This window comes from Dermacentor andersoni, chromosome 9, assembly GCF_023375885.2.
Source record: "Dermacentor andersoni chromosome 9, qqDerAnde1_hic_scaffold, whole genome shotgun sequence".
NCBI classification, from domain to species: Eukaryota; Metazoa; Arthropoda; class Arachnida; order Ixodida; family Ixodidae; genus Dermacentor; species Dermacentor andersoni.
Genome location: NC_092822.1, coordinates 4,889,884 through 4,917,091, shown reverse-complemented (window position 1 = coordinate 4,917,091; position 27,208 = coordinate 4,889,884). Strand labels below are relative to the sequence as shown.

At 48.4% G+C, this 27,208-nt stretch overlaps 1 protein-coding gene across 14 annotated transcripts in view; it reads left to right on the top strand.

Moving 5' to 3' along the window:
* LOC126527418 (uncharacterized) overlaps positions 1-27,208 on the top strand; it is a 476,501-nt gene that overhangs the window by 370,815 nt on the left and 78,478 nt on the right. For 13 of the 14 annotated variants that reach the window (XM_055068432.2, XM_055068435.2, XM_055068436.2 and 10 more), the window contains 2 exons: positions 2,816-2,910; positions 2,989-3,103. In XM_055068432.2, coding sequence (XP_054924407.1) covers positions 2,816-2,910; positions 2,989-3,103 — 210 coding nt within the window. The remainder of the gene's footprint in view (positions 1-2,815; positions 2,911-2,988; positions 3,104-27,208) is intronic. The other variant, XM_055068434.2, reaches the window with a different exon arrangement.

Below are 27,208 nucleotides of genomic sequence, written 5' to 3'. Positions count from 1 at the left end.
AGGCTTTATTGAGATAGAATAGGCTACCGCTGCTATTCACATGACTTGGTGCTTTGAATGAGACGAGTTAATGAAATCGTGAAAGAAGGCGTAGCTGGAACGAAACTTACAAAAACAAATTCAAATATAAAAGGAGAGAAATAATAAACACAAACATGCCTGAAGCACGCACATATTCATACACATGCACACAAACGCGAGTGCGAAAACTAAAATCTCAAATATGAAGAAAAGGGGGAAATAAAGAATATACACAAACACGCACAACATTTACACGCTGACACGGGTAGAGATACTAGAAGTCAGTTCACAAGCTGCTGTGCCTACCTTGTCGTATGTTTTAAGGCGAAAGCCTTAACCCTTCCACGGTCAAATTTTTTTATCGCGGATTCCAATTCTTCTGAGGGACCTATTTCGAAAAAAATTTACCGTAACTTTTCTAGGGTGACCGTAAAGTGAGAAAAATATATTTTGCATTGGTATATATGTGCTGTTTATTCGTGAATAACAGCAATAAAAGATGGAAATAAACATATAAGAATTAAAAATTTGATGCATTGTTTACACATAGTTCAAGGCTTAGAAAATGTGCACACGAGAATATTTCGCAAGTCTCAAATGGTCCTGCTCTTACCCTAATATTTACGTCAATAGCATAATCGAACTGCGTGGGTGAGCTCACTCAAGAAAACTGTGTGGTTATTTGCCCGTCAAAAAAGCAGAAATTGTGACAAACTTCCGCTAATCTTCATCTTATCGCCAACCAGAGGCAATTAGTGTGGCAAGTCTCCAAAAAGAAAAAAAAAAAGGGTAACGCATGCACGGTGGCATCCTTTCTATGCGCATCCCTGTGAGCACTAAACAAGCGAGAAACAGGCGGTCGCCCTTTGAGCGATTAGTAACGAGATAGCTATCAGTTTTGTGAGCACAAGAAGTCAAAACCCCCCGCGGAACAAAACTTAAACTGCCCCGGCCCACCCGCGCGGGTGGGCCGGTGGGGTTATCCCATTTGCGGGGCCATCCCATTTGTTCTGGGCACTTACCCCCTCATGTGCCGTCAGCCAGTCCTCGACATCGGTGTCGTCCGCGCCGCTGAAATTGGCAGTACCCCTGTGGCAAAGCACACCAGAGCACACGATGGACGGCGGAGGCACTTGCTGGGAAGGAGGGGTTTGCTGGAATGCGTCTTCAGGCATGGTTGAGCGTAGGGTACGAAATCAAAGCTCCAGGATGGACGTTGTAGGCCAAAGCACTCTCCACCACTTGTAAAGATGTTTATTAGTCATCGGCGTTTGAGACCGACCATAAGAGCAGGGCTCGGACTCTCAGCAGGAGCGGTATTCACGAGCAAGAGCGCTGAAGAGGACGGCGCACTATATCGTTCCAATCCTTCTCTACAAATTATACATACATACATACATACATACATACATACATACATACATACATGTACGTACAACTTGCATAATATATCTGTTCGTAAAGGCATACAAATATAGATAACACAATAAAGAGATGCCCCACCACAATGTGGAGTGTTTTTCAAATTCACTCGAAATTACTGATCAGAGACAAAATCTAATTTTGTTGTGAGCAATAAATTTTCTGTTTAATTGAGCCCGGCGCTATCTTATCACGGCACAGCAGCGCTGCCTCGTGTTGACTCATCTGGGGATAGTCATGCGAAATATCAGGCTGGTTAATGTATCTTCGAAAGTGATTGTCCGAGAATATGGCCCAAGTTTGCCAATGCCTTGCTACGCGCGCATATGTTTGCCTTTGGTCTAGACAGTCTGTGGCTAAGATTTTTTTGCGATGCCTTTTATGGCATTCCTTTAGACACTTTTCACGCGTCGTCAGTGGTCAGAGCAATGCTCCACCCGCCTTATCAATGGCATCAGCTGGCAATGAACGGTGAGTGATAAGAGCGAACGGAACTCGCACAACAGTGGCGCAATTCGCAAATGCAGCCCTTAAGGCTTAGTGGCCTGGCTTGGCTTTCCTTGCGGTTTGGGCACAGCCAGCGAGTACTGTTGACTTGACTTCACCAGTTTCGCTTTTGAGGAGGCTCTCGGCAATGTATACAAATGAAAATATTGCTATCTCTGCTCGACTGAAAAACTGATTAGGATGCACAACACATTTTTTTATTTCTTCCACTTTCTTTCTCAGTTTTCTCCCTTCTCTCCTTATGTGGAGTGGATTCAGTTTGTGGCTTTGTGCCAGGAAGTAGCTTTTTCTCTTTTCCTATTCCTGTGGTGTTTTGCGAATGCCTCACCAGGACTGCAATCCTCATTGTGTGGAATCGCCAGTATTGGCAGTCACTACGAATGTTCGTCTTAACCGAAGAGTATATGTGAAGGATATCTTAAGTGGACTTTTTTTCAGTGATTCTGTGGAAAACCAACCAAACAATCCCACATTGTTCTGTATATCCAAGAATTCAGCTTAGCGGAGTTCATCTTAACAGGAGTTTACTGTATATGTACTTGTAACCTATCACATTTACCTTAAATTACAAATATTTACTAGCTTCGTACTTTTGAGCAAATACTGAATGAGTCCATTGTGAAGCTTATACAAGCTTAAACAAGCTGGCAATGCAAGTCTTGAGACATAGTCAGTACTTTTCAAACGTGGTTGTTCTCTTTAGCTGTAACCTTGGTGTGTGTGGTTACAAACATGGCAACTGAAGGATATGTGGAGCACTTGACTCAGTGCATTGAGTGTGCTGACAAATGCAGTCAGGTAGCAGAGCTCATCTTTCCTGTAAATTTTCATGGAACTGATACAAGCTGGGCTATATTCCTTATAGGTCGAAGTGCGGCCACCAGCCGATGCAGCCACGCCCCACAGTGCCACTCCGCATGCACTGAGCAGTGAGAACAGCTTTTCAGAGTCGGAGCCTGGGTGAGTGATGTTCCCAGCAACAGTGAGCATTGCTCCATGGTGACTGTGCTTGCACCCCCCCACTCTCCTACTTCACAGAAGCACGCTGCCCCAACAAGCATACACCGTTGTCACAGACCTCGGCCACCTGCAGCAGAGGCTGGTGGAGTTGACGACCCCAAGCAGCCACCCTGCAACAGACTCTGCTCTTGTGGTAAGTTGCCATTCCTGACTCTACAGTAGGTTGCACTGGAGCTCTTCATTTCACATCAAAGTAGTGCTCATTGGCGTAGCCAGGGGGGGAGGATTTGAGGGTTCGACCCCCCCCCCCCCCACTTCCCCTATTTGCCATGGAACAGAAAGCTTCAGGAGGTGAGCTCCAAAAGAGAGAGATGGATGAAAGGAAAAGCTGGGATGTGAACGCAGGGTGAAGACTAGTGGCAGTCCAAAGGGGGGGGGGGGGGGGGGAGCGGGAGGGGAGAGAAGGGGAGGTGTCGTGAAGGCGATCCCTTTTTCCATGCACAGAGAACATTGAGGCGCCACTCATGGAGCACCACTGCCTCGTTCCGGATCGTGTAAACCATAACTGATGAGGGGGGGTCAGCGCTAGAAATTCCACACATAGATATAGGACAAGCACATGCATAAAACTTGGAGGCATTGTTGCTCCCCACCAGGCCTTCGTGACGTCGAAGAGCTTCTCATTTTTGGTATTTGACCAAATCGTCGACCACACTGCACGGAAGAATGGCATTCCAAAAATATTGTGACTTGCTTGCCTAGGAAAAGCTTATAAACGCCCCCCCCCCCTTTTTTTTTTATGCGAAGCTTTCTTTGTCTCTTCCTTTGACTTTCCCACTGCTGCTGCGGCTGTTGCTGCTGTCTGGAACACCACGTTGGGGGTGGTTCAGTGTGGGTGTGCACATGACAGGAGCATGGCAGAGAGGAAAGGCGATGCAAGAAACTTGTTTGTGCCTTTGCAGTGTGTCGAATGTACACAATGCTCTCTGGAGCTCCCTGGGCATTGTCACATTAACCACTTGACAGCTGTAATTATCCGTGACCCCCACAAAAGCATTGCAGAAATTCTACTATCGTGCAAGTCCGGAGGGAAACTAGATAGAATGGTAGAGAGGATGCAGAGAGTGGGTAGAATTGACACAGTCGGGAAACGAGTGAATAAGCCTTGCCACTCTTCCCTCACAGTCCCCTTAAAGGGGGAAGGTTGAGCTAAAGAGAAATGATGACGTGAAGACACAACAGTGGTTACGGGCAATCTGGATAAATTTAACAGTACGGTACGTTTCTGCTATTTCTGAAAAAAGAACCTCTATGAAAAATTGTCAAGTGGGCAGCTTATGCAGGGCATGCAGAAGCAGAGCCACCATTAAAGTGCACCGTAGGGTCTAGGTGACAGGAAGCAGTCGCACGTCAAATCAACACGCTTGTGCCTGCCGCAGTAGCTTTGTGGCTGCGGCATTGTGGGTTTGATCCCGACCGCGGCAGCTGCATTTTGTCGGGGGCGAAATAAAAAGAAAATGCCCGTGCACTTAGATTTAGGGGCACATTAAAGGACACCACGGTGCCAAAATTAATCTGGAAGCTGCCACTATGGCGAACCTCATTATCCAAGTCCATGCTGAAACTCAAATATAGGAATGTTAGGAGCCACTGCGCCATTGAACCGGTGAATGTTTAAGAGTGTGACAGCGTATAACGGAAAAGAATTTTAAGAAGGGGAGTGGGGTGGTGGAGACGAGAGTTGGGACACACACACATAAAAGGCTTGAAGAATGAAGTCTGCTGATATTTACGGACATATAGAGAGCATCTTGTCACTGCCCGAACACTCAGCACATAACGGCCATGGCCGGTCACCTAGCTGAGACTCAGCTACCCTGTTTTAACACATGCTGCTTGGTGCGAAGAGCCCATCCTAACTAAATTTCTTGGCCATTTTCAGAATAGACTGATCTCAGACATGACATTTTCAAACCTCTCGTAGCTACTGGCTCTTATTTTACTGCGAACTACAGATGCTGTAATTTTCACAAAGGTTTCTTAACAGGAAGCAGCCTTACTTCGGACTGTCTGCCTCATCAATTCCTGAGTGTGATCAAATAGCAATATGCGTCGTGTGATGACTACAATACCATGATTGCAAGTTACTTCCAAAAATCTCTTCAAACAAGTTGGACAGCGGGTCACAGAAAGTGAGTGAAGCTTGCATCATATGATATTATCAAAGTTCTAGTGCAATGCTTCGTTCATGTATTTCTATATTTAGAATAATATAGCATGCCCACAATGCCGAAAGCACGATTGAATGATAGGCAACTTGCAAAATAGTGCCCGCCCTCTTTTGTACATACTCGTGGCCGTACCACTCAATAGAAGATCTGGCTGAAATACAGTGATTATCTCCACTGTTACCTGGGGTGCAAGAAGTCTGGCCTGCAAACAAGAAGACACACGATAGTGCACTGTCTTGTTTTTGTTTGGCCCCGTTTTTAGCGCTGTTTCTTTTTCCAAGTCATGTACCAGCTAGGTCATCGACATAGATTATATAAATGCGCCATAAAAGGAAAATCAAACGTCCATGTGTTCGTAGCAATTGCTACAAAGGAAACCCATACGAGTTCCTCGAAAGAAAAACCTCGCAGTTGAAGAAAAATTTGTCCTGGTCCGGGAGTCGAACCCAGGACCTCCACTTTTCCAGAGCAGCCACTCTACCATCTGAGCTAACCAGGCGACTAGCAGATGGCAGGGCAAAGTCAAATTTGTCTACAACTTGATGCAAAGGCAAGAGTTTGATGTAATAGTTCTGCAGTAACCCGCAAGGTGGAGAGAAGTAATTAATAAAGGGTAAATCGGACATCCATGCGTTCATAGCAATTGCTACAAAGGGAGGAAAGCCTCAAGAGGAAAGCCTCGCAGTTGAAGAAAAATTCAAATGCGTGGATATCTGGTTTTCCCTTTATTAATTACTTCTCTCCACCTTGCAGGTTTCCCCAGAACTATAACATAAATGCACCTATCCTTAAGGGAAATTTTACTATATATCTATACATAAAGTAATAAAAACTCTGCCCCCATTTGCCAGGTGCCCATTTGCCTAAGTTCCCGCCAAGGTTGGCGATCAAGGAAGAGTTGCAAACGCTGGCTTGAGCATTGGCCTGGCAGTGCTGTAGCTCTCAGTTGGTGAACAGTTGATGCCGACTCGAAGGTGGCTACTCAGCTGTACTTCTCGGGCTTGCGAGGCGTGATCATTGTCTGGGCTCGAAGATGGCTTTCAGTGCCTCGCCCCAGTTGTCAACTTTGCAAAATGGGAGGTAGGCTGCTGGGCACTAGCTAACATTTCATGTGGCTGCAAGGCCAGCGCTGTCGGCGCTACAGGTGATTCACTTGTACCCACAAGCACTGCAAGCAGTTCGCACGGCCATGTCTCGTTTTGTTCTGTGCTTGGAAACTGCACTAATCCACTGAACACAGCAACACTGTGATAAGCAGCATAATTAGCTTGATCCGGGTAACACAGCTGATGCCTGTTACAAGGCGAACAGCCTCATGCATCATCATCATCAACAATTCACGGCACATGATAATCACCCCACTGGCCCTCACAACAGTCTTTGGCCAGTTCACACACCACGTGCCCATGCGTTGAACATTCGCACCATATGACACCACAGTATTGACGACAATGAGGCTTCGTCAATACTGGGCTCTTTGCTGTCACTGGATGTTCACTTTACCGCAGGAACTACAAAGCTGCTGGCACAGTGTGACACAGTATGTTGCACATACGCAGTATGTGCAACACCTGGACTTAGAATGTTCCTCGCAGTCGTTGAGCTACGCAACTAGCAGTGAGATCACTTCTGCCTGCTAAGCAAGTTATTATGCTGCTGCGGGCTCACCGTTCAGTTTTGACTGCTTTCTCTCGGTGACCATTATTGAGGGAGGGTCTGATCTTCATTCCAGTGCTCATCACAAGGCACATAGCGTTTCAGGTCGCACAGGTGTGCCGGTGTACCAGTCGGCTTTCCTTTCTTGTTCTCGAGCTGGTAAACAAGAGAAGAGCCCTTCTTTAGCACTTAATACACCATGGTCCACTTCGGCACCACTGAGCCAGCAAACTGTTTCCTAGAATTGTTGAGGACATGCTGGCTGGTCTGGCTGTCATAGGGGAACAGTTCGCCTGTCAATAGGCTGCATGAAGCCGGGCAGTCATCTACCTCGGGGTTTCACGCTTTGGCACGCATGACAGGAGCGGGCACAGCTAATCATGTCCCGCTTCAAGCCTGGCCAAGTAACGAAGGGACACAACTTGGCATGTCTTGGGGCCGCTCACGTGCCCAGCAATACATAACTCATGAAAGTAGCGTTGCAATGCTCCTCTTAACATGTATGGTATCACCACCTTAAACGCCTTACTTGTGTCATCCTCAGTGGGAATATACCTTGTGAGGTCTTACCCATGCTCTTGGGACAAAGGAATGACAACACAGTAGTGCAAACAATCACAAAGGCATTTATTGTGCCTTTTATGCACTAATTTATAGCCAGCTGAATTATTACCGATAGAACATTCCGATGGGTGCGCGACAAATCAAGGAAGTCTGACTCACCGTGACGGGATAATGAGCGAATATGTTTGCCCCGTGCTGGACACCAACACCTGGTCATTCACTTGTACCATCATGGGAATGGTGACACGTTTGCACAATTGTGTTGGTCCATTCCGGTGTCCCACTCCTAGGCCACGCGAGACTGTCTTGCAGAAGCATTGATCGGCGCAAGCATGGAACATCAGCACCACTTTCCAACCCTGAGCCAAAGAGGAAGAGCCTACTCCCTGTTGTGCTTGACTAACCCCACCGTTAGCTGGTGTTAGCAGCACAACACTCTCGCCATCTCTTGTAATGCGCTGCAACCATACCGACTGCCGCCAGCACTAAGCTACGCGAAGAAGCCGGATCACAGGAGACACGAGACATGCAAGGAAAACAACATATCAGTGGACATGCAAGAGTCACGCATCCCCACATCCTCCCAACCGTAAATAACTAGATATTCTGGCAAAACATGTCACACGATCTAACCTTAACACGTGCTTAGCGAACAAGGGGTACATGTGTCAGTAGCCATGCCAAGGAAATGTTCGTGCACTCTGACATTTCTGGAGTACACTGCTAGCATCCATTGATCACAGCAGCAGCTCTGCAGACTCGACAGCACGACACCAGGCCAGGACTTCGGAAATGGTGGCCCTGTAGTCGGCACAAGCAAGCGTCGCTCGCATCTATGCGCCCTGCTGGCAAAAGCCGCAGTAGCCGTTGGTGACTGCCGGCTCTTTTCCCAGCCGCTGAGTGCTGCGAGCCGGAAACAGGTGGCCGCCACAGTTGCTGTGTTGAACTGGCCACAGGCATCTCCATTGCCCGGAGCTGCTCAATCGTAGTCCAGGGCAACAGCGCTGACGATGTGCAGGGGACAGCAAACCAGGAGTGAATCCACTCATGCTGCGTACTTTCAATGCACTCAGTGAACACTAAAGTAGTGCAAGGGAGAGGAATTCTGCATGCGCATTGCCCATGTGGTACAATGTTCAATTCGGCTAGCAAAATTTCAGGTGGCTATTCAGATGTGAAGTTCACCTGAACCCTTTCTTCAGTCGCAGAATAATTTCATTTCGTGCGAGGCTAACTAGAAGGAGGGAAGCAAAGTGCGACATCTCAACGCCACAGTCTTCCAGGTTGTGTCCCTCCACGTGCGACAGGCAGCTTCGTAAAGCCTTAGGCCTAATGCGTCGCTACTCTGACAACAATCAGCATCCAAAAACAACACCCAAAATGGGTGCAAAACAGGCAGCCACGAAATGTCAGCACTGTCAGGTGGTCCTACCCACTCAGTGCACACAGCATCCGAGTTGAGTGTGCTGTTACGGTTGGCGTGTAGCACCCCGGGCAAAAAGGATGCTCAACCACCATGCCTCATCGAAACGAAGGGTGAATTCCCAATTTGTTGTGGTTGTCTTGAGTGGTTACCGTTCTAGCAGGTGCCCTGCAGTACTTACAGGCCCCTTCGTGTGTGTGCATGCCTAAGCGAAACGAAGAATGGATTCCTAATTTGCTATGGTTGTCTCGAGGGGTTGTTGGTCTGGCTGGCGCCCCGCAGTGCTTACAGGCCCCTTTGTGTGTGTGCGACTTTAGAAGAGCCCTTTCCTGAACTGTCAAGCTCTACAGGAGAACTTCTGTGCACCAATGTCGCCTAGAAGAATGGATCAGTCGCCCATCCACAACCAGATGCCAACACCTGGTCGTTCACTTGTACCGTCATGGGAATGGTGACACGTTTGCTCAATTGTGTTGGTCCATTCCGGTGTCCAACTCCTAGGCCACGCGAGACTGTCTTGCAGAAGCATTGATCGGCGCAAGCATGGAATGTCAGCACCACTTTTCGTGAACCAACGTCACCTACAAGAAAGGATAAGCGCCTACGATCCCGGACCTGTGGGTTGATAGCTGCGGAGACGGGCATGTCCAGGCTCACCTGAGAATGCGGGAGCAGTCGAAAATCAACAATGGGGACGTGCAACCTCACCCAGGAGAGAAGGAGCAGCCGAAAAGCACCAGCGGGGACTCCGTGCCTGTCACGTGATGTTGACGTGAGCAAGATCTTGCCTACGACTTTAGTGGGCCTATTTAAATGGCCCAGCAATGTAGTTTTACACTTCATTCTCTTCTCATCTTTCACCAACCACTGAATAAGTGGTGCAAGTTTCACACTAGAAATTGTCTCGTCCTTGCCTGGTCGCCATGGTCTACCAGATGCCTGCAGCCCGATGACAACACCACGCTACCCAATAGCAACGTCGGTCGAGCTTCGATAAACAAGCGTCGTAACAACTGGTCGGCAGCGGTGAAGTATGCAAGCATGGAGAACGCAAGAGCGCCTACCGTCCCAGACGGCGTCGGAGCGCCCAGTGCCAGGCCTCAATACAGTCAGCCCGTAGCGGCACCCGTGGCTCGTGGCCACCCGGCTCTCAGAGCTGCGACTTCATCAGAGTCATAGAGATAAAAGAAGCTATTTACATAAGAAATTCCGACCGCTCACGAGGCTTTCGTACTCACTCGCTTCAGGCTTGCGTATGCTCCTCAGGCGCTAAGGATCACTGAGGATGCAGATCACGTTGCTCTTATACCGATGAATGTCATTTAAAAAAAAAAAAAACACTTGCGAAAAGGCTTAGCATGTTGAAAAGTTCAAACAAGCTACAGCAACCATCGCCTCGCTCAAGAAAGCATGCTGCCAATGCTAGCGATCAAATTCCACGTAAGCCCTACGCTTCGGTTCAGACAAAGGTCTCGAACGAAGCAATTAAAGCTATCGTCCGATGCCCCAAAAGGCACGTGGGGAGCCAGGTGTGGGGTCTTACCTGTGCTCTTGGGACAAAGGAATGACAACACAGTAGTGCAAACAATCACTAGGGCACTTATTGTGCCTTTTATACAATAATCTATAGCCAGCCAAATTATTACCAATAGAACATGCCGATGGGCACATGACAAATCAAGGTAGTCCGATATGTTCGCCCCACGCTGGACACCAATGCCTGGTCGTTCGCATGTACGGTCACACGAACGGTGGCGCGTTCGAACGATCATGTTTGTCCATTCCAGTGTCCCGCTCCTAGGCCACACGAGACTGTCTTGCAGAAACATTGATCGCCGCATGCATGGAACGTCAGCACCACTTTCCGACCCCGAGCCAAAGAGGAAGAGCCTACTCCCTGTCGCGCCCGACTTAACCCGCCGTTAGCTGGCATTAGCATTGAGCACTCACGCCATCTCTTGTAATGCGCTGCAACCATACCGACCGCTGCCGACACTAAGCTACGCGAAGAAGGCGGATCGCTACGCGAAGAAGGCGGATCACAGGAGACGCGAGACATCATATCATAAGACGCGTAGGAGTCGCACATCCCCTCAACTTCTGCAGGATGCTGTCGTAATCCAGCAGTTAAAATACAGCGTGCTCACAGCATTACAAGCTTTTCGTGAGCACTCTGCAGCAACAGCAATACCAGCTGCCTTTATGTGCACAGCAGCCGCGCCACCTGACTCCCAGAGCCCGTCGAGCCCATTTCGATAAAACTAATATTTCTTCTGAGCCTCGAACAGCTCCTTTCTGCTGAAGATGATTCTTCTGGAACCAGGTCTATGCTCTCGCCCAGAATCTATGGTTGTTCTGCATTCCTTTCACATGCTACGGCTAGGGTTTCTCCCTCGCCTTGGACTGGCACTCAGACAAGTGCGTCAGCTGTGGCATTGCTTTTTCCCTTCCGGTAGGGTATGCTGAAGTTGTAACACTGCAGCAGCAGTGCCCAATGCACCAGGCCGTCACTTTGCTCGCTCAAATGCCTCAACCAAGTGAGAGCCATGTGGTCAATCTCAGTCATGAATGTCACTCCATCAACGTCGTGGTCAATCTCAGTCATGAATGCCACTCCATCAATGTCATAGTCCAACTTTCGCAGAGTAAAAACTTTCGTGAGACGCTCCTCTGTCACAGAGTAGTTCCTCTATGCTGGCATCAACGAACGGCTCGCAAACGCAACCGGTCGGAGAATGCCTTCGTGCTCCTGAAGCAAAATTGCACCTAAACCAAGGTCGCTTGCATTAAAAATGCAAGAGACATGACTCGAACACCGAAGGCCTGCTCGAACGTCATCCTCCTTCTCTTTTCACTACGAATGCCCATTCTTTATTATAGCACTTCTTTTTCTACGTTCTCCCCGCCCGAAGAAGCAGATTTTATCTCTAGTGGGTACTGCTTTGCACAGGCCTTGTTACCTTCCCATACTGAATTTGATCTTGGCAGGTTCATACCAATTCGTTGCATCCAGGATACACTTCAGTTATTCTTCCAAGTGGCCAAACGCATCGTGAGGCATTGGGTTCCCCAATGATCACTATGTTGTCAACCTTTATTTGCCGCTGTTGGGTAGTGATGAAGTGAACGAAGTTTGAGTAGGTACTCTTCCTTCCAACGAAGCCACAGATGTTTGAGAAGCTTGTTCCAATATCGGAGTCTTTTAATGAGGTCTTCTTGGCTTGTCTGCAAAATTCGTCTCTGGTATTCACCGCCGCGGTACTCTGGTTCAGCAAACAAAGATTTTCCGACAAAAAAATTGGCTGGACAGATCGAAGCAAGTTCTCTTGCATCCTTGTACGTATAGGTCAGTGGTCTGAAAATAATTATGGCTTCCACTTCCGCCAGTAATTTTGTTAGCTCTTCATTATTGAGCGTGTGTTTTCCAAGTATCTTGCATGATGTCGACTTCATTGATCATATCAGTCTCACACACCAACCTCGCCACTATGGTGCACTCGGTATGCAATGGGAAGCAAGGAAAGTGGCAAAAGGTGAGCCATTCATAATGCTCCAGAAGTCTTGCAAGTCCCGTGATGCTCTTTTGAATGCTAGGGCATTGTCAGAATATATAGTTAGAGGAACTCCTCTATGCAAAGAAATCTGCGAAACGCAAGGAGCGAGACTATTGTTGACAGGCCACTAGTCAGTTCAAGGTTCACCACTGTGGTACTCACACAAGTGAAAAGCAAAACGAATGGCTTAGTGGTGCTCGGCTCAAGCTTTCTTTGTTTGATGTAAAGCGGGCCTGCAAAATCTTTTCTCGCAACTTCAAAGGGTCGAGACATTCTGATGCTGTCTACGAGTATAGGAGATACTTCACATCTGTTGGCTTTGTATTGCATCGCTTGCACGCAAAAAAAAAAGAAGACGATTACTTTTGTGGCCTCTTGCTTAGCCTGTATAACCAAAAATCTTTGTTGCACTTGAATCATTGTGCTTCACACATTACCATGTAAAACACAGCAGTGCGCATCTCTCAGAATCAGTCTTGTAATGTGTGGGGATGCGTGACTCTCACGCCTCCCCTGAGATCTAGTTTTCCCGCATAGCTCGTCTCCTGCAGAGCGGCTTTGCCCGCCGCGTGGCCTGGCGCCCACGGCGGTCGGAGTGGTTGAAGCGCAGTGCGAGAGATGGCGCTAGTGTTGCGCTGCGGCGGGGTTACTTAGGCGCGGGAAAGAAAGCCTCTTGCTTTTGAGCGGCGGACTGGCGAACACGCCGGACGTCCCGCGCGCGCTCGCCAATCCATGCTTCTGCGAGACCGTCTCGCGTGGCCGCCTTCGAGCGCGCCACCGTTCGTGTGACCGTACGCGCGAACGACCAGGTGTTGGAATCCAGCATGGGGCGAACATATTCGCTCGCTATCCGGTCGTGGTGAGTCGGACTTCTAGATTTGTCGCGCGCCCATCGGCATGTTTTGTGGATAGCAACTCGGCTAGCTGGCATTGATCTATGAAAGGTGCAATAAATGCCCTTGTGATTGTTTGCACTACTGTACTGTCGTTCCTTTGTCCCAAGAGTACGGGAGGAGAACCCCACATCTGGCGCCCAACGTGGGGCGGAGAACCCGACAAATGCCACAGTAATGCCATTCTTCGGGGATCGTTACACATTAATTTTTTTTTATGTTCTTAGTGAACTGGTTTGGTTTATCCCCACTTCCTTGGATCCAGCTGAGAATACTATGGTTAGATCACATAATACAAGGAAAATGTCAGAAATCTCATGCAGATTGGATGTACTTCAACAACCTTGCTCCGATAACTGTGCCCATTAGCTGCAACTTCAGCAACGTGAGCGTTTTCATCGGTGAAACTCGACATTTTGCTGCTGTGAGCGTAGTAATGGACTCGCCTTGGAGGTTTGTTGCCTTAAAGGGAAGCTGAAACACTTTTAGAAAAAAAATGAGTTCTCTGCGGCATGCTACAGTTTTGAGTCCCCTGAACACGAATATCTGGTTCAAAAAGGGCGGAAACAAATGCAAGCGGCTGTTTTTCCCAGAAAACGCGCACCAGCACCTCAGGGCATCGCGCGAACGCCGCTGTTGCCCGTGATTGGTCGGGGCCGCTGTGACGTCTTTCGCGGCAGTCTCCGGTCCGCGCCGCCGTTTCAGAGCGTAGCACGCTGTTCTGTTCTGGCTTCATAGCTGAGTTGTAAGCATTATGGAACGTTCTCGCTGTCTCGGACAGCTTGTATTTTCGCCGTACATGTTTTGAACCGACAGCCGATACGGAAAACGATGGCAGCAACGGCGGCAGCGGCGGCAACGACGATGTAGAGTGTGCCAACAGCGAGAGCGATGTGTGCACCTTCTCGAGCGTTGGAAATTTTTGCTGGTACTTATGTTTTTTTTTTTTTCATGTAGCTGCAGGTTCCAATGCCGGTAGAAAAAATGCGCTAAAGTGTCACTGGGAACTTGCTGCTGGAAGAATGCCGAAGCACTAACTTCTCATTAGATTGTAAACACGGGTGCAATTCCGCGATGACAAGCACCTTGCCGCTGCTTGTCTAAAGTAGTCCCGTGGTTTTTTGAGTGTTGATACACGATCGCGAACATAAGTGCCGCGTTTCAAAGCGCGCACATGCAGTGCTGCGGGGTACAGTCATGGAAGTTGCTTATCATACAAATCCAGAGATGGCCAGAGGTATTATATGTGCAATATTCATACTATGGTTCGATGACTTTGCGATTGTGGCTCGATCAAGAATCGGTATGCGTGCTCCATGCTAGTGTTGACATTAAAATATTAGGCAGTTTTAGCACCGCCGTGTGGTAAACACGATAACTGCAACCGTACGTTGAATGTCACTAGGCAAGCCTATACTCCATTTCATACCTCAGGTGCAACGCTGTGGAAGCTACGCACGAAGTCCGGTCAGCAAAATTTATTACTGTGCGCGTTTCCGTCTATGCTTCGCAGCGTGCCAGCGGCGTTTGCTCGCGCAAGCATGCACGTGAAGCTGCCGCGACGGGCTGCAATTACAAAATACCGAAAAGAAAATTGATTTAAAAGAACGTGTTAGCAGCCGTATAAGTACACGGATTGTTTCTATGGGTAAATTTTTTCCTTTTTTCATTCAGAACTGAGCTTATATATGGAAAATTTTCTCAAAAATCGGGTCAAGCAACACCGAACTTTTTCAAAGTGCGAACGCAGCCACTGCAAGAAGTATCTCAAGCCTCCACAGCGTTGCACCTGATGTATGAAACTGAGTATAGCAACGCTAGCAGCAACGCGTTTCCGCATTTGTCGTAAGGCTATCCGGCTACGCTAAAACCGTGTTACCAGACGTTAATGGCTGCGAATGTTCGCATTTCTCGAGTGCATCAATGTGGGTCTAATCAGGCTTTCATTAAACTAGGTGCACCTGCATGTGCTGCGTATTGATGGAAGATGAAGAGCACAGCACAGTTGATTTCATCGGCACGAACTTATCTCTCCTCACCGCACGGACCCACTGCGCTGCAAGCTTTTTGTCCTTCGCGAACCTGTGAAACACCACATCGTCTCGCCCGCCTGTGTTCGCGCAGCCGAATGCTGCACAGAACGAGGGCATCTTGGGCGCCCTTGGCTGTAGACACTCACACAGCACAGAAGGAAAGAACAGTTTACGAAAATCGCAAAAGAAAACAAACGTGAGCGGCGGCGGCGGCAGATCTCTCATAGCGTCGTTCAGTAAAGCACAGGACGGAAAGAGGCATGCCAGCACATGCCTGCACGCCGGTCCGGCAGCTCGGTCCCCGCCAGTGACGTCACTCTCGCCGGTTCTCTTCTCTGGCAACCACCTCACCCGGCGCTCCGGGAAGCGATGGGGGCGTGTCCGCGGGGCTGATTTAGAAAGCGATTTCCGCCCCTTATATTAATAAAACGAAGAAAAATTTTACGGAGCCGTAAATTATTAGGTCTGTTCTTCCCAATCCCAGCAATTCATGGAAATTGAAAACCGTTTCAGCTTTCCCTTTAATATATGCGCATGCACCAGACGCTCTCAAGCTAGGATCTAGAAAAATGTGGACATCATTCGTATCCGTGATTTCTTGGAGACTGCTTCTTACACAGTGCGAATGTTTAATCAAGCCAACCTGTAGGATGTCCGTGCACCATTCACTCCAAGGCATACTAATTTCCTTGGGTAACTCTTCGTCCCGTGAAATGTTCTGAACCCACAATTGTTGAAATAGAAGTTTTGCTGTCACTGTGAAGGATGAAAGAGCTCCAAGAGGATCAAAGATCCTGGGTGCCGTCTTTAGTAAATACTGTTTTGCATTTGTCTTTGTTGACGTTAAGCGATTACTGACTTCAGAGTGAACTCAAAATTACTGGAATTTGTATCCCACTGCATGCCTAATACAACCATAACATTACTAGTGCCTCCATCTATCAGCTTTTCCTTTGTTAGGAAAGCTTCTTGCAGTGTCTTGTTATTGGTTCTCCACTTTCAGAGGTTCGTTCTGGCGTCATTCATGATTGTCTTCATCGTTTCGTAAACATCAAGGCCTTCTTTGTATGTATCTACTCCAGTAAGCAAGTCGTCAACGTAACGTGACTTGTTCAGACTCACCTTCAGGTTCTCGTCTTCAATACCGATGTTGTCTAGATAGTTATGAATAATAGCCATCAACAGAATAGGCTATCAGCCTATTCAGAATAATAATCTATATGGTGATTGTGAACATTCTTGAACACAACTTTTGTGTGACCATGCAACATATTGTACATAGTAGTGACGGTGAATAATATAGCGGCAAATCTGTGAATGATGGAACTAATTTTTATTGGGCGAACTTGTGCCCACAAAACCAAGTTAGACTCGAAACGCAGCTATAGCGGCGAACACGGTGTGATCTCCCGGCCAAGTGCGTCGGCTTTTATACATGATTAATTGAAAGTTCCTGAGTAATTGCTGGTGCCCGCATGTCTTCCAGAAAGTTCTACGCAATTCGCGTTGCACATGCAATCAGATTACATGAGCTTCGGTGACAACAGACAGCAGGTAGAATCCTCAATAACGTTAGAAAAATTTTCTATACATGTGGCCGTGTCCCACACTGAGCGATAACATTTGTTAGATGGTGAAAAGCGGTCACCTGAAAAAGATAGACAAGTACACGTGTCAATATACTGTTATATGACTGTATCGTAGCGTTCTAGTAATCCTTCGTGTTGTGATAGTGTACTCACCAACTTCTGTAGACGGTTGACAGCAATGTCATGATTGTCACGGATGAGGTATTTGTGATCTCCCTTCCACAGCATTGTGACAGCATACCTGCCATTGGACTTTCGGCTGGTTTTTCTAAAGTGATGCAGGAGCTCGGTTGAAGCTGATTCATAGATGTCCTCAATGTCCATTTCTTCCAGTTTCCAGAAAAACTGCAACATCTGCGAAGTCCTTTGAACTTCAATTTCGGTGATGTCCACCTGCAAAACATAAGCCATCAAGTTAGTGCTGGGATCTAGAAAGCCTCTCTGATGAACCAGTCCTTGTAGCATCCATCCGAAACAAGTGTTCACTGCAGTCAGCCCTGGAACTTCTGTGCTGTGAATAACTCTGTGGTGGAACAGCTGCACCAATGGCACCAAAGTGCGCCAAGAGTGGACCTTTCTGCCATCCTGCGTGAAAATTGCATTTTGCAGAAAATTGCGCCAAGCCTGCACCAAAGCCAGCATACGAGCGAAACCCTCCTTCCATCGATGCTTCGCAACGAGCAAAACTGAAATCAAGCCCAACAGCACACTATCATTATTTCGTAGATAGAAGCAGAGGCTCGTCGAAGTCATTTAGTTCATCATTCCCTCATTTTTCTCTGATAGACGTACAATGTTATGCCGCTATACCATCTTGCTGGCACTTTATTTCAGTGCTCGTCTACCCCACATGGTACCGCAAGGTTTACTAAAGGAGGATGGTACTGTCTAGGATTAAAGGTTAGCATTTTGGATGTTTATGGGTCACAGCATGGTTTTGTAGAAGAGCCGCTATGATCAGAATCGCACATGGTGCATAGTTTAGAATGGTATTAGCAAGCACATGTTGACTTCCACATGTCTGAGTTAGTGAATAGATTCTGATTGAACCCTTTCAGGGTCAATGACGTAAATATACGGCGCCGCGAACGAGTCCAAATTGGTCGATGGCGTATATTTACGGCGCCGTCTGTACGTTTAAATAGCTCGCCAATTTTGTTACTTTTTCTTTTCTGGCATGTGCTGCCACTATGTGGGAATACATGGAATTCTTTTCTCGTAGCTCCCTCTCTCGGTTTTCGTTTCATAGTTTGTTTTAGAGTTAGTTTGCTCCGGAGCATCTATATACTACCGCTCGTGCATTGGTGCACGTGTGGGCAGGCAACGCTTAGTTTGAGTTTTGTTCCATGGGGGCTTCTTGCACTCTCAAAACTGATGGCTATCTCGTTGCTAATCGCTCAAAGGGCGATCACCTGTTACTCGCTCGTTTATTGCTCACAGGGGTGCGCATACAAAGGATGACGCCGTGCATACGTTTTTTTTTTTTCCTCATGTGTGTGTGTGTTTTTTTTTTTTTTTTTTTTTTTTTTTTTTTTTTTTTTTTTTTTTTTTAGATTCGTGAAAGCTAATTGCCTCTGGTTGGTGACAAGATGGAGATTAGCGGAAGTTTGTCACACATTTTGCTGTTTTGATGGGCACACAAACATACAATTTTCTTGAGTGCGCTCACCTACGTAGATCAATTATGCTATGAACGTAGTGGTCTCCTCGCTACGCTCACAGCGCACACGCTCTGAGATCGCGCGCCTGCTCCAGCCCGCTCCGTGGGCCGACGCACAGCTGCACGTGTACGCGCCCCGCTGGCCCCAGCTTAGGGGAAGGGGAGACCACGCACAGCAAGGGAGACCCTAGGCAAAGCTCTCTAGAAGCCACAAAGAACATTTATTAAGCTGAGACTCAATATAAACACACGTTTAACATCTAATTAAGACACAAAACATGGCCAGGTGGTTGCCGGTGGCCGCTAACGGCGCACCGCGACAGAGAGAACAAAAAACCCTATCCTTCGGTCAGCGCCTAGCATCACGTGTCCACAGCAGAGAAAATGGAAATAGAAAGAAATGACAGACGAACAAATGGGAGCACGATCGAAAAACGCTGCCTCAGGACATCGAGACGACGGAAGAGTGCGTGCGCACGCCGAGGCCGGGACCCCGCCGAGTCGAAGTAACCATCGGCCGGCGGCGGACAAAGGGGGCCGCCGCCGGCAGAGAGGAACACGTACGCACCTTCAGACGCCCCGATGGGGTTTCCCCGAAGTGCAGGCAAGCATGGCCCGAATCCCGCCAAAATGTCGGCCAATGGGAAGAGCCTGTTGACCTTCCTGTGGGTGGGATGACAGCAGAGCAACAGTGTTTCATGACCCACTGTCACCCCGTCCAGGTAAGGAGGAGAAGGACACAGAGCCCCCGGGAACACAGCGCAATGGCTCCACAGAACCACCGCGAGAGCCCGAAACCCCACAACATAAATATTGGTGTAAGAGCACAAACATTTGCGACTTACAAAATATTCTCGTGTACGCATTTTCTAAGCCTTCAACTATGTGTATAACAATGCATCAAATATTTTATTCTTATAAGTTTATTTCCTTTTTTTATTGTTGTTATTCATGAATAAACAGTACATATGTACCAACGCAAAATATTTTTTTCTCACTTTACGGTCACCCTAGAAAAATTACGGTAACTTTTTTTTCGAAATAGGGCCCTTTGAAGAATTTAGATCTGCAATAAAAAATCGACCCTGGGCGGTTGCATATGGCGAAAAATATCAACCCTGAAAGGGTTAGAATAGTGCCACCAGTTTTACTGGTCGCGAGGATATGGGCCAGGTTAATTTTGGCATTATGTATAAGCGCTCAGCTTGAACACATAGGGGCTGGTGAGGAAGAAAACAGAAAACTGTCCAAGTATTCATCGTGGGCCTAAGTGCATTCTAGTCACGTTTTATGTGCATTCTTGAACTTATTTCCCATAACCGGATATTGCAATCGATTTTCGCAACATCATTTCGCACTTGCGACTTAGCTATCGGTGCACGCCGAAGTTTATGACCTGTTGGGGTAGCCTTTACAATGGCTATGGCATTGCACTGCTGAACTCGAGATAGCTGGTGTTTTCCTTGCAGCTGCGGCAGCCACATATTGATGATGGAGAGATGCAAGAATGCTTTTAATGCAGAAATTGTAAAGGTGCAAAAATAAAATTTATTTGCACAACTTTTTTATGTTGTGCCATGCTTTAATGAATCAAATGAAAGAAAGCGAGAACCTACAACACCATTATTACTTTTGATTGCCGCAGATTTACAAAGACTAAGGTTGAATGTTGTACACTGCAACAGCTGCCACTTCGATGGGGGCCGCGGCCGCCACGTTTGTTGACGCAAAACTATTGCATCGAGTTTGAGTTGCTGCGCTATGTCAGCAAGATAGTGTTGCCAACACAAATGCAAAACCCTCTTTGGGTCTCGTGCATGTGCAGTGGCACTGACACTATTTCTTTGATTGAAAACTCCCTAATGTTCATGTCATGATCTCAGTGTATTGCATGATGTCGTGTTTACTGCAGGTACAAGTACGCGATCGGTCTTGCGGTGAGCCTTTGCCCGCAAACCGTGACTGTCGCACTGTGTTGCAGCCTCAGTTAATAAACCCGCATTTGTTGATGACCTGTCTGTGGTGCCTTCTCTGCGCCATATAGGAGAGTCGATGAATGTAGCTGCAGTACCCTTTGTGCGTCGCGGTGTGAAGGAGCATTGTGTCCTTTCATGACCGCGCTCGCAAGGAAACCTCGCGCAAACCCGTCTCCACAACACATTGCCTATATCAGTTAAAATTTGCATAGTATATGATGAGCATACGTGCATTTGGCCCTGCGCCAAAAGTGCTTGCTGCTACATCAAATTGGTTTTTTACCTTTGCCAGGACTTGCGTTGAAAGGTGAAATGGCTGTTCCACCAGTGATAACTGCACCCGTCAAAATGGTCCATGAATAGCCAGATCATCCTATCAGCACACTAAGTCCTGGCTCCTCATCAACTTGCATCTACATTTGGTCGTTAGCCAAGAACTTGTTTTCCAGTTGGGACGCTTTAACAATTTTGTTTGGTCCTGAAAGTCATGGGAGATACAGGGTTCTCCTCCGTACTCTTGGGACAAAGGAACGACAACACAGTAGTGCAAACAGTCACAAGGGCATTTATTGCACCTTTCATAGATCAATGCCTGCTAGCCGAGTTGCTATCCACAAAACATGCCGATGGGCGCGCGACAAATCTAGAAGTCCGACTCACCGCGACCGGAAAACGAGCGAATATGTTTGCCCCATACTGGATCCCAACGCCTGGTCGTTCGCGTGTTCGGTCACGCCAACGGTGGCGCGTTTGAAGGCGGCCATGCGAGACGGTCTCGCAGAAGCGTGGGTCGGCGCACGCGCGGGCACAGCACGTCCGTCCCGCTTGCTGTCCCAAATCCCAGAGAGAGCGCCTTGTCTTCCCCACACCCAAGTTACCCCGCAGCGGCGCGACACTCGCGCCATCTCTCGCACCGCGCTTGTACCACTCCGACTACCGCGGGCGCCAGGCCACACGAGCCGTGCGGGAAAACCAACGTATCAGGGGATGCGTGAGAGTCGCGCATCCCCACATCCCCCCAACCTTAAATCACTTCTTATTCCGGCGAAACATGTGACACGGTCTAACATGAACACGTGCTTCGCGAACAAGATACTACATGCAACAGTGGCCGTGCCAAAGAAATGTCCACACGCTGTCCATAGCATGCGAGCCGACTGTCCTTGGGTACACCGCTGGCGTCCGCCGGTCACGGCAGCAGCTTTGCAGACTCGACGGCACGATTCCAGGCCAGGACTCCGGAAACGACGACACAGTAGTCGGTACGAGCAAGCGTCGCTCACGCCGACGCGCCCTGCTGGGAAGAGCCGCTGTAGCTGTCGGTGACTGCCGGCTCTTTTGTCCGCCGCCGAGGGTTGTGAGCTGGATACAGGAGGCCGCCGAAGTCGCTGCGCCGAACTGGCCACAGCATCACCATCGCCCGGGGTGGCTCGATCGTAGTCCGGGGCAGCAGCTCAGACGATGTGCAGGTGACGGCAAACCAGGGGTGACTCCAATGACGCTGCGTAGACTCAACACACTCGGCAAACACTACAGTAGTGCAAGGGAGATGAATTCTGCATGCGCATCGCCCACGTGGTACGATGTTCAACTCGGCTAGCAAGAGATCGGGCAGCTACTCAGATGCTAAGTTCATGTGAACGAAGCTCGCTTGCTTGAGCCGAACCAGTAATTTCAATTCGTGCGAGGCTAACTAGAATGAGGGAAGCAAATTGCAACGCCTCAACGCCACGGTCCACCAGGTTGTGTCCCTCCACGTGCGACAGGCAGCTTCGTAAAGCCTTAGGCCTAAATCGTCGCTACCCTGACAACAACCGGCATCCAAAAACAACGCCCAAAATGGGCGCAAAACAGGCAGCCGCGAGGAGACGTTAGCTCTGTGAGGTGGTCCTACTCCGCTCGGTGCACACAGATTCCGAGTTGACGGCGCCCACCGTCCCAGACGGTGTCGGAGCGCCCGGTGCCAGGCCGCAATACCAGTCAGCCCATAGTGGCACCCGTGGCCCGCGGCCACCCGGCTCCCAGAGCCGCGACTTCATCCGAGTCAAAGAGATAGAAGAAGCTATTTACATAAGAAATTCGGACCACCCACGAGGCTTCCGTACTCACTCGCTTCAGGCTTGCCACTGCTCCGCGGGCGCTGAGCCTCGCTCTCGCAGGATGCAGACCACGTGGCTCTCGTACCAACGAATGCCATTAAAAAACTTGCGAAAAGGCTTAGCATGTTGACAAGTTCAAACACTACAGCCACCGTTCGCCTCTCTCAAGAAAGCACGCCGCCGACGCTAGCGATCAAAATCCACGCTAGCCCTACGCTTCGGTTCAAACAAAGGTCTCGAACGAAGCAAAACTGTTAACTCTATCGTCCGATGCCCCAAGAGGTCCACGTTGGGCAGCCAGATGTGGGAGATACGGGGTTCTCCTCCGTACTCTTGGGACAAAGGAACGACAACACAGTAGTGCAAACAGTCACAAGGGCATTTATTGCACCTTTCATAGATCAATGCCTGCTAGCCAAGTTGCTATCCACAAAACATGCCGATGGGCGCGCGTCAAATCTAGAAGTCCGACTCACCGCGACCGGAAAACGAGTGAATATGTTCGCCCCATGCTGGATCCCAACGCCTGGTCGTTCGCGTGTTCGGTCACGCCAACGGTGGCGCGTTCGAAGGCGGCCACGCGAGACGGTCTCGCAGAAGCATGGGTTGGCGCGCACGCGGGACGTCCACGCTGTCCCCCGACCCGCCGGGAAAGAGACCGCCTGACCTCCCCTGCGCCCCCCAAGTAACCCTGCCGTGAGGCGGCGTTAGCAGCGCAACACTAGCGCCATCTCTCGCATTGCGCCCCAACCACATCGACCGCCGCGGGCATCACGCAGGCCACGCGGCGAAGCCGGATTACAGGAGACGCGCTATGCGGGAAAAACATCAGGGGACGCGCGAGAGTTGCGCATCCCCACAAAGTGTCAAAATGCAATGTACTCTAAATATACTATGGTAAACTTCAACTTAAAAAGAAAAAATTGTAGCTGTTGCCCAAAACGGCTGTGAGTTGACAGTGCAGCGATGTCGTGGCAGATCACCGGATGGACACTTGCTTGTACAAGGTGAAGACTTGTGTCGTGTGGACTATGTAACGGCACTTCAACTACTTTGCAGCTTTCAATTCAAGAAGGAGATGCACCACCAATTGTGTTAAACCTTATGCTTGTCTCTCCTACTACCCTGAGGCTCATCTCATTGCTACACCTTCTTTGAGGAAGGAGCTCTGGCTACCACCATCTAAAATGCCTCTGACAGAGCGGTGCTTGTTGTTGTGGATGACCAAACCACAAAAAGACTGCAACTGCAGATATACTTTGTTGTCCTTGCCGTTCACTCTCTGCCCCCTACTCGAAAACATTCTAGAGTGTGATACAGTGAAACCTCGTTAAACTGTAGTTGGCCAGATCTCAGAAGAAGTACGTACTAAACGGTAGTACTGCTTAACCAAAATAGCATGACATCGTCCACTTACCTGTCAAAAACGGAAGAGAGAGTGTGATGAAAGGGGAAAAAACATGCAGTATTTATTTACTTCGCGCGACAAAAGTGTTATTTTCGTTTGATGCCGTGGCGGCCTAGCAGCGATGACAGCGGCCTCAAACTTGCTGGAGCTGTGAGCCAGCTTCTCAGCCAGCCCTCTCTCCTCGGCAAAAAATTGCACGGCAGATTCCTCGTTGGCGTTGCATATTCCACGTGCACAGGCGCGGTAGCATTGCAGAAGTCGCGGGACACCTTTTCATTGTGGGGTGCTGTGCTCATTCTGCATTCGTAAGGCTGACATAACGCGCAGCTTCTGCCACTGTCGGGCCTGAATTGCCCATGCTGTCACTTTCCGTGTCATCCTTATCACTGTCGCTAGGTGACACTTCGGCAAAACAGAGGCAACGATGGTGAAAAGTCGAACCTCGCAGCCGACATATCTTCGTCGTCACAGCAGCGCTGCCGAGCAACTTCTTCACATTACAAATGCCACACATCATAGTCTACAGTAGACCCATGTCGTGTTCGAGCGCCGACTTCTTCTTGTCACATTCGACAGCATGAACTATGTCTAATTTTTCTTCTATGCTGAGCACCCGGTGTCTTTTTTATCCGAGCTTCGGCATGACGCTACTCATCGCTTACAGGACGCTTAAATGATGTTGATGTTGATGTGGCTTCACGCACAAACGCACAGGGCACTTGGAGGCCGTTGTTCATATCTCTAAGGCTTGTTGTTCTGCCAGGCTTCCCGATGGAGACGAAGCACTGCCGTGTTTGCGTGACGAAAAGCGGAAACACTACGTATTAACCGATACGTATACAATAAGCTAGTGCGGTTTATGCGGATACAAAACACATTATGTTCAATGGCCACTGAGTCGGGTATTTCACTTTACTACTTTTAAAACGAAACTACTGTTTAAGCGGGTATGGTTTGACGAGGTTTTACTGTATTGATGTTCCTGGCGAAACGAATACTGCTGTGCGTCTTCCTGATGCCTCTGGACGCGTTTTCTTGTATGAGGGATCGCACATGCTTATTGCATGCCTTCCATGATAAGACGAGCACATCGGCTTAACTTGGCAGGTTCGCGCCTGATGACCTCTGTACGTGCAGTGAAGACATCTGTTGTCTTTGGAGAGTTTATCCTTCCTTGCAGCCAGTGAGAGGTTGCTGTCACACACATGCGTACCATGCTTCTTTGAGTGGCAGAAGAAACAGTCCGCTTTCTTTTCAAATGCATTATGTAAAACAGAAGCTGTGGCACCTCTTACTGTTGTTTCAGCTTGTTCCCTGTGTTTTTCACATGGCATCATGCACTGCTCATGACTTGCCAATCTACATGAATGAATGCCAGTAGTTCCTTCAGCTTGGCATCTGGGGAAGGCGCTGCTGAAGCTGATTCCAATACAAGTTGAGCGTCATCTGAAGCATACCTCCTCAATGCTTTAGTTTGCTGCTCAAGTAAACACAAGAATGATATTGTATGGTAGAGCCCTTTGCAGTATGTCAATAAGCGTTGCAGATAAACTTAACGTAGGCACGTTGAGAGAATTCAGACAACGAATATGCAGGTGCGTAGCATCATACAGTCATCTGAGGCCTCACATGACAGTTCCTAGTTTAATATGGCCAGTGTTCCTTAGAGCGGCTAAGTGATGCTGCTCTTCTGTTTCTGTCACCAAAGCACTCCTTAAGTATATTGACAGCATCATCATAACACGACGCAGATGTTGGAAATCCCGGAATTGCTGCTGCGGCTTTTCCAGCGAGATACTATCAAAAGTAAAAAAAAACTTTGTTGTTGATGAGAGGGCGTTAGTTAAATGAACTGTCTGCTCGAACTGCTCCCAGAATCCAGGCCACTGATTAATGTCTCCCTTAAATGTTGGCATATCGAGCTTCGGAAGGCTCAGTCGACCAAAACTGTATGCTAAGGCAGTGTTATCCCTTACGTTAAGCTGAACAGATGGTGATTGTGGAGGGATACCTTGGGCTCGTTCCAATGCCTCAATCCAACAAGTTTTTTTCGGCAAGCATGCTGATTGCTTGGTCGTTGTACTCAGCAGTAGTCACATATTCCACTTCTAACTCATCATCCGGTATGTGATCCTCGATCTCCTCATCAATTTATGCGAGCATGTCGTTGCTTGAAGAAAGATAGTCATGCATGGTTAGGGATATCAACATTGGGCGCATTCTGAAGAGACTTGGCTCTCTGAATTACCTGTATGTTTTGCACTCGTCGGGCCACTCTCTCAGTGTTTAAATGATCCATTAGTCAAAGTTGCGTGCAGTCTTGCAGCTGACTGGCACGGGATTTAATCTTCATGTCTCCGTTTATCATTCCTCACCACTTGTGGCAGAGTAGAGAGCCCTTCAACGCATGTAATGAGAACAAGGCATGTCTGCACTGGGTTTTTGGCACCAAAATAATATTGAAAATGCGAGAGACTGACTTGAACACCAAGGGCCCGCTCGAACCTGATCCTTCTTCTCTTTTCTCTATGAGCACCCATTCTTCATTGTAGCACTTCTAATTCTACAGCTTGTGTATGTTTGACTTGCAAACTTCCTGTTTAAGTCTAGCAGCTGCAACTCGGCCATGTAAATGAGCACCTTTATGAGGCTGCGCAGTGCCGCCTCCTGCTCTTGACCCCAAGTCCAATGCTCGTCTTTTCTCAAGAGCTCCATAAAATGCGCTTGCACTGCCATGCAGTCTAGAATGAATTGGCAATAAATGTTCACCACTCCCAGAAAGCGTCTTAATTTCGCCAATATCTTTCGGTGTCGGGTGTCTCAGTATAAAAATGTCTTTTCCATTCATTGTCAGGATTTGAGACATTTTGTACGCCTTTCACATTTCCTATGACAATATTACATAAAGGATTGTCCATGCATAAGACCCGAGTCTTGCCTGCGAAGAACAGTGACGCAATCTCCACGTTTGCTTCAGGTAGCTTCAACAATCTTCTGTCCAGAAGACAGACCGAGGAAATTTTTCCTGTCAGCTACTGGCACGAGGGACCTTTTGACAATAATAGAGTCGCATCCCGTATCTCGCAAGACAGTAGCGGGATGTCCTTCAAGCACACCTTCGGCAGTAGACACAGACTTTTCGTCTCGTGTATGCGTTTGCGTTCTTCCGCGTTCTGAACTTCCGGGAGCTCGACGCCAGGTCTGCACCTCTT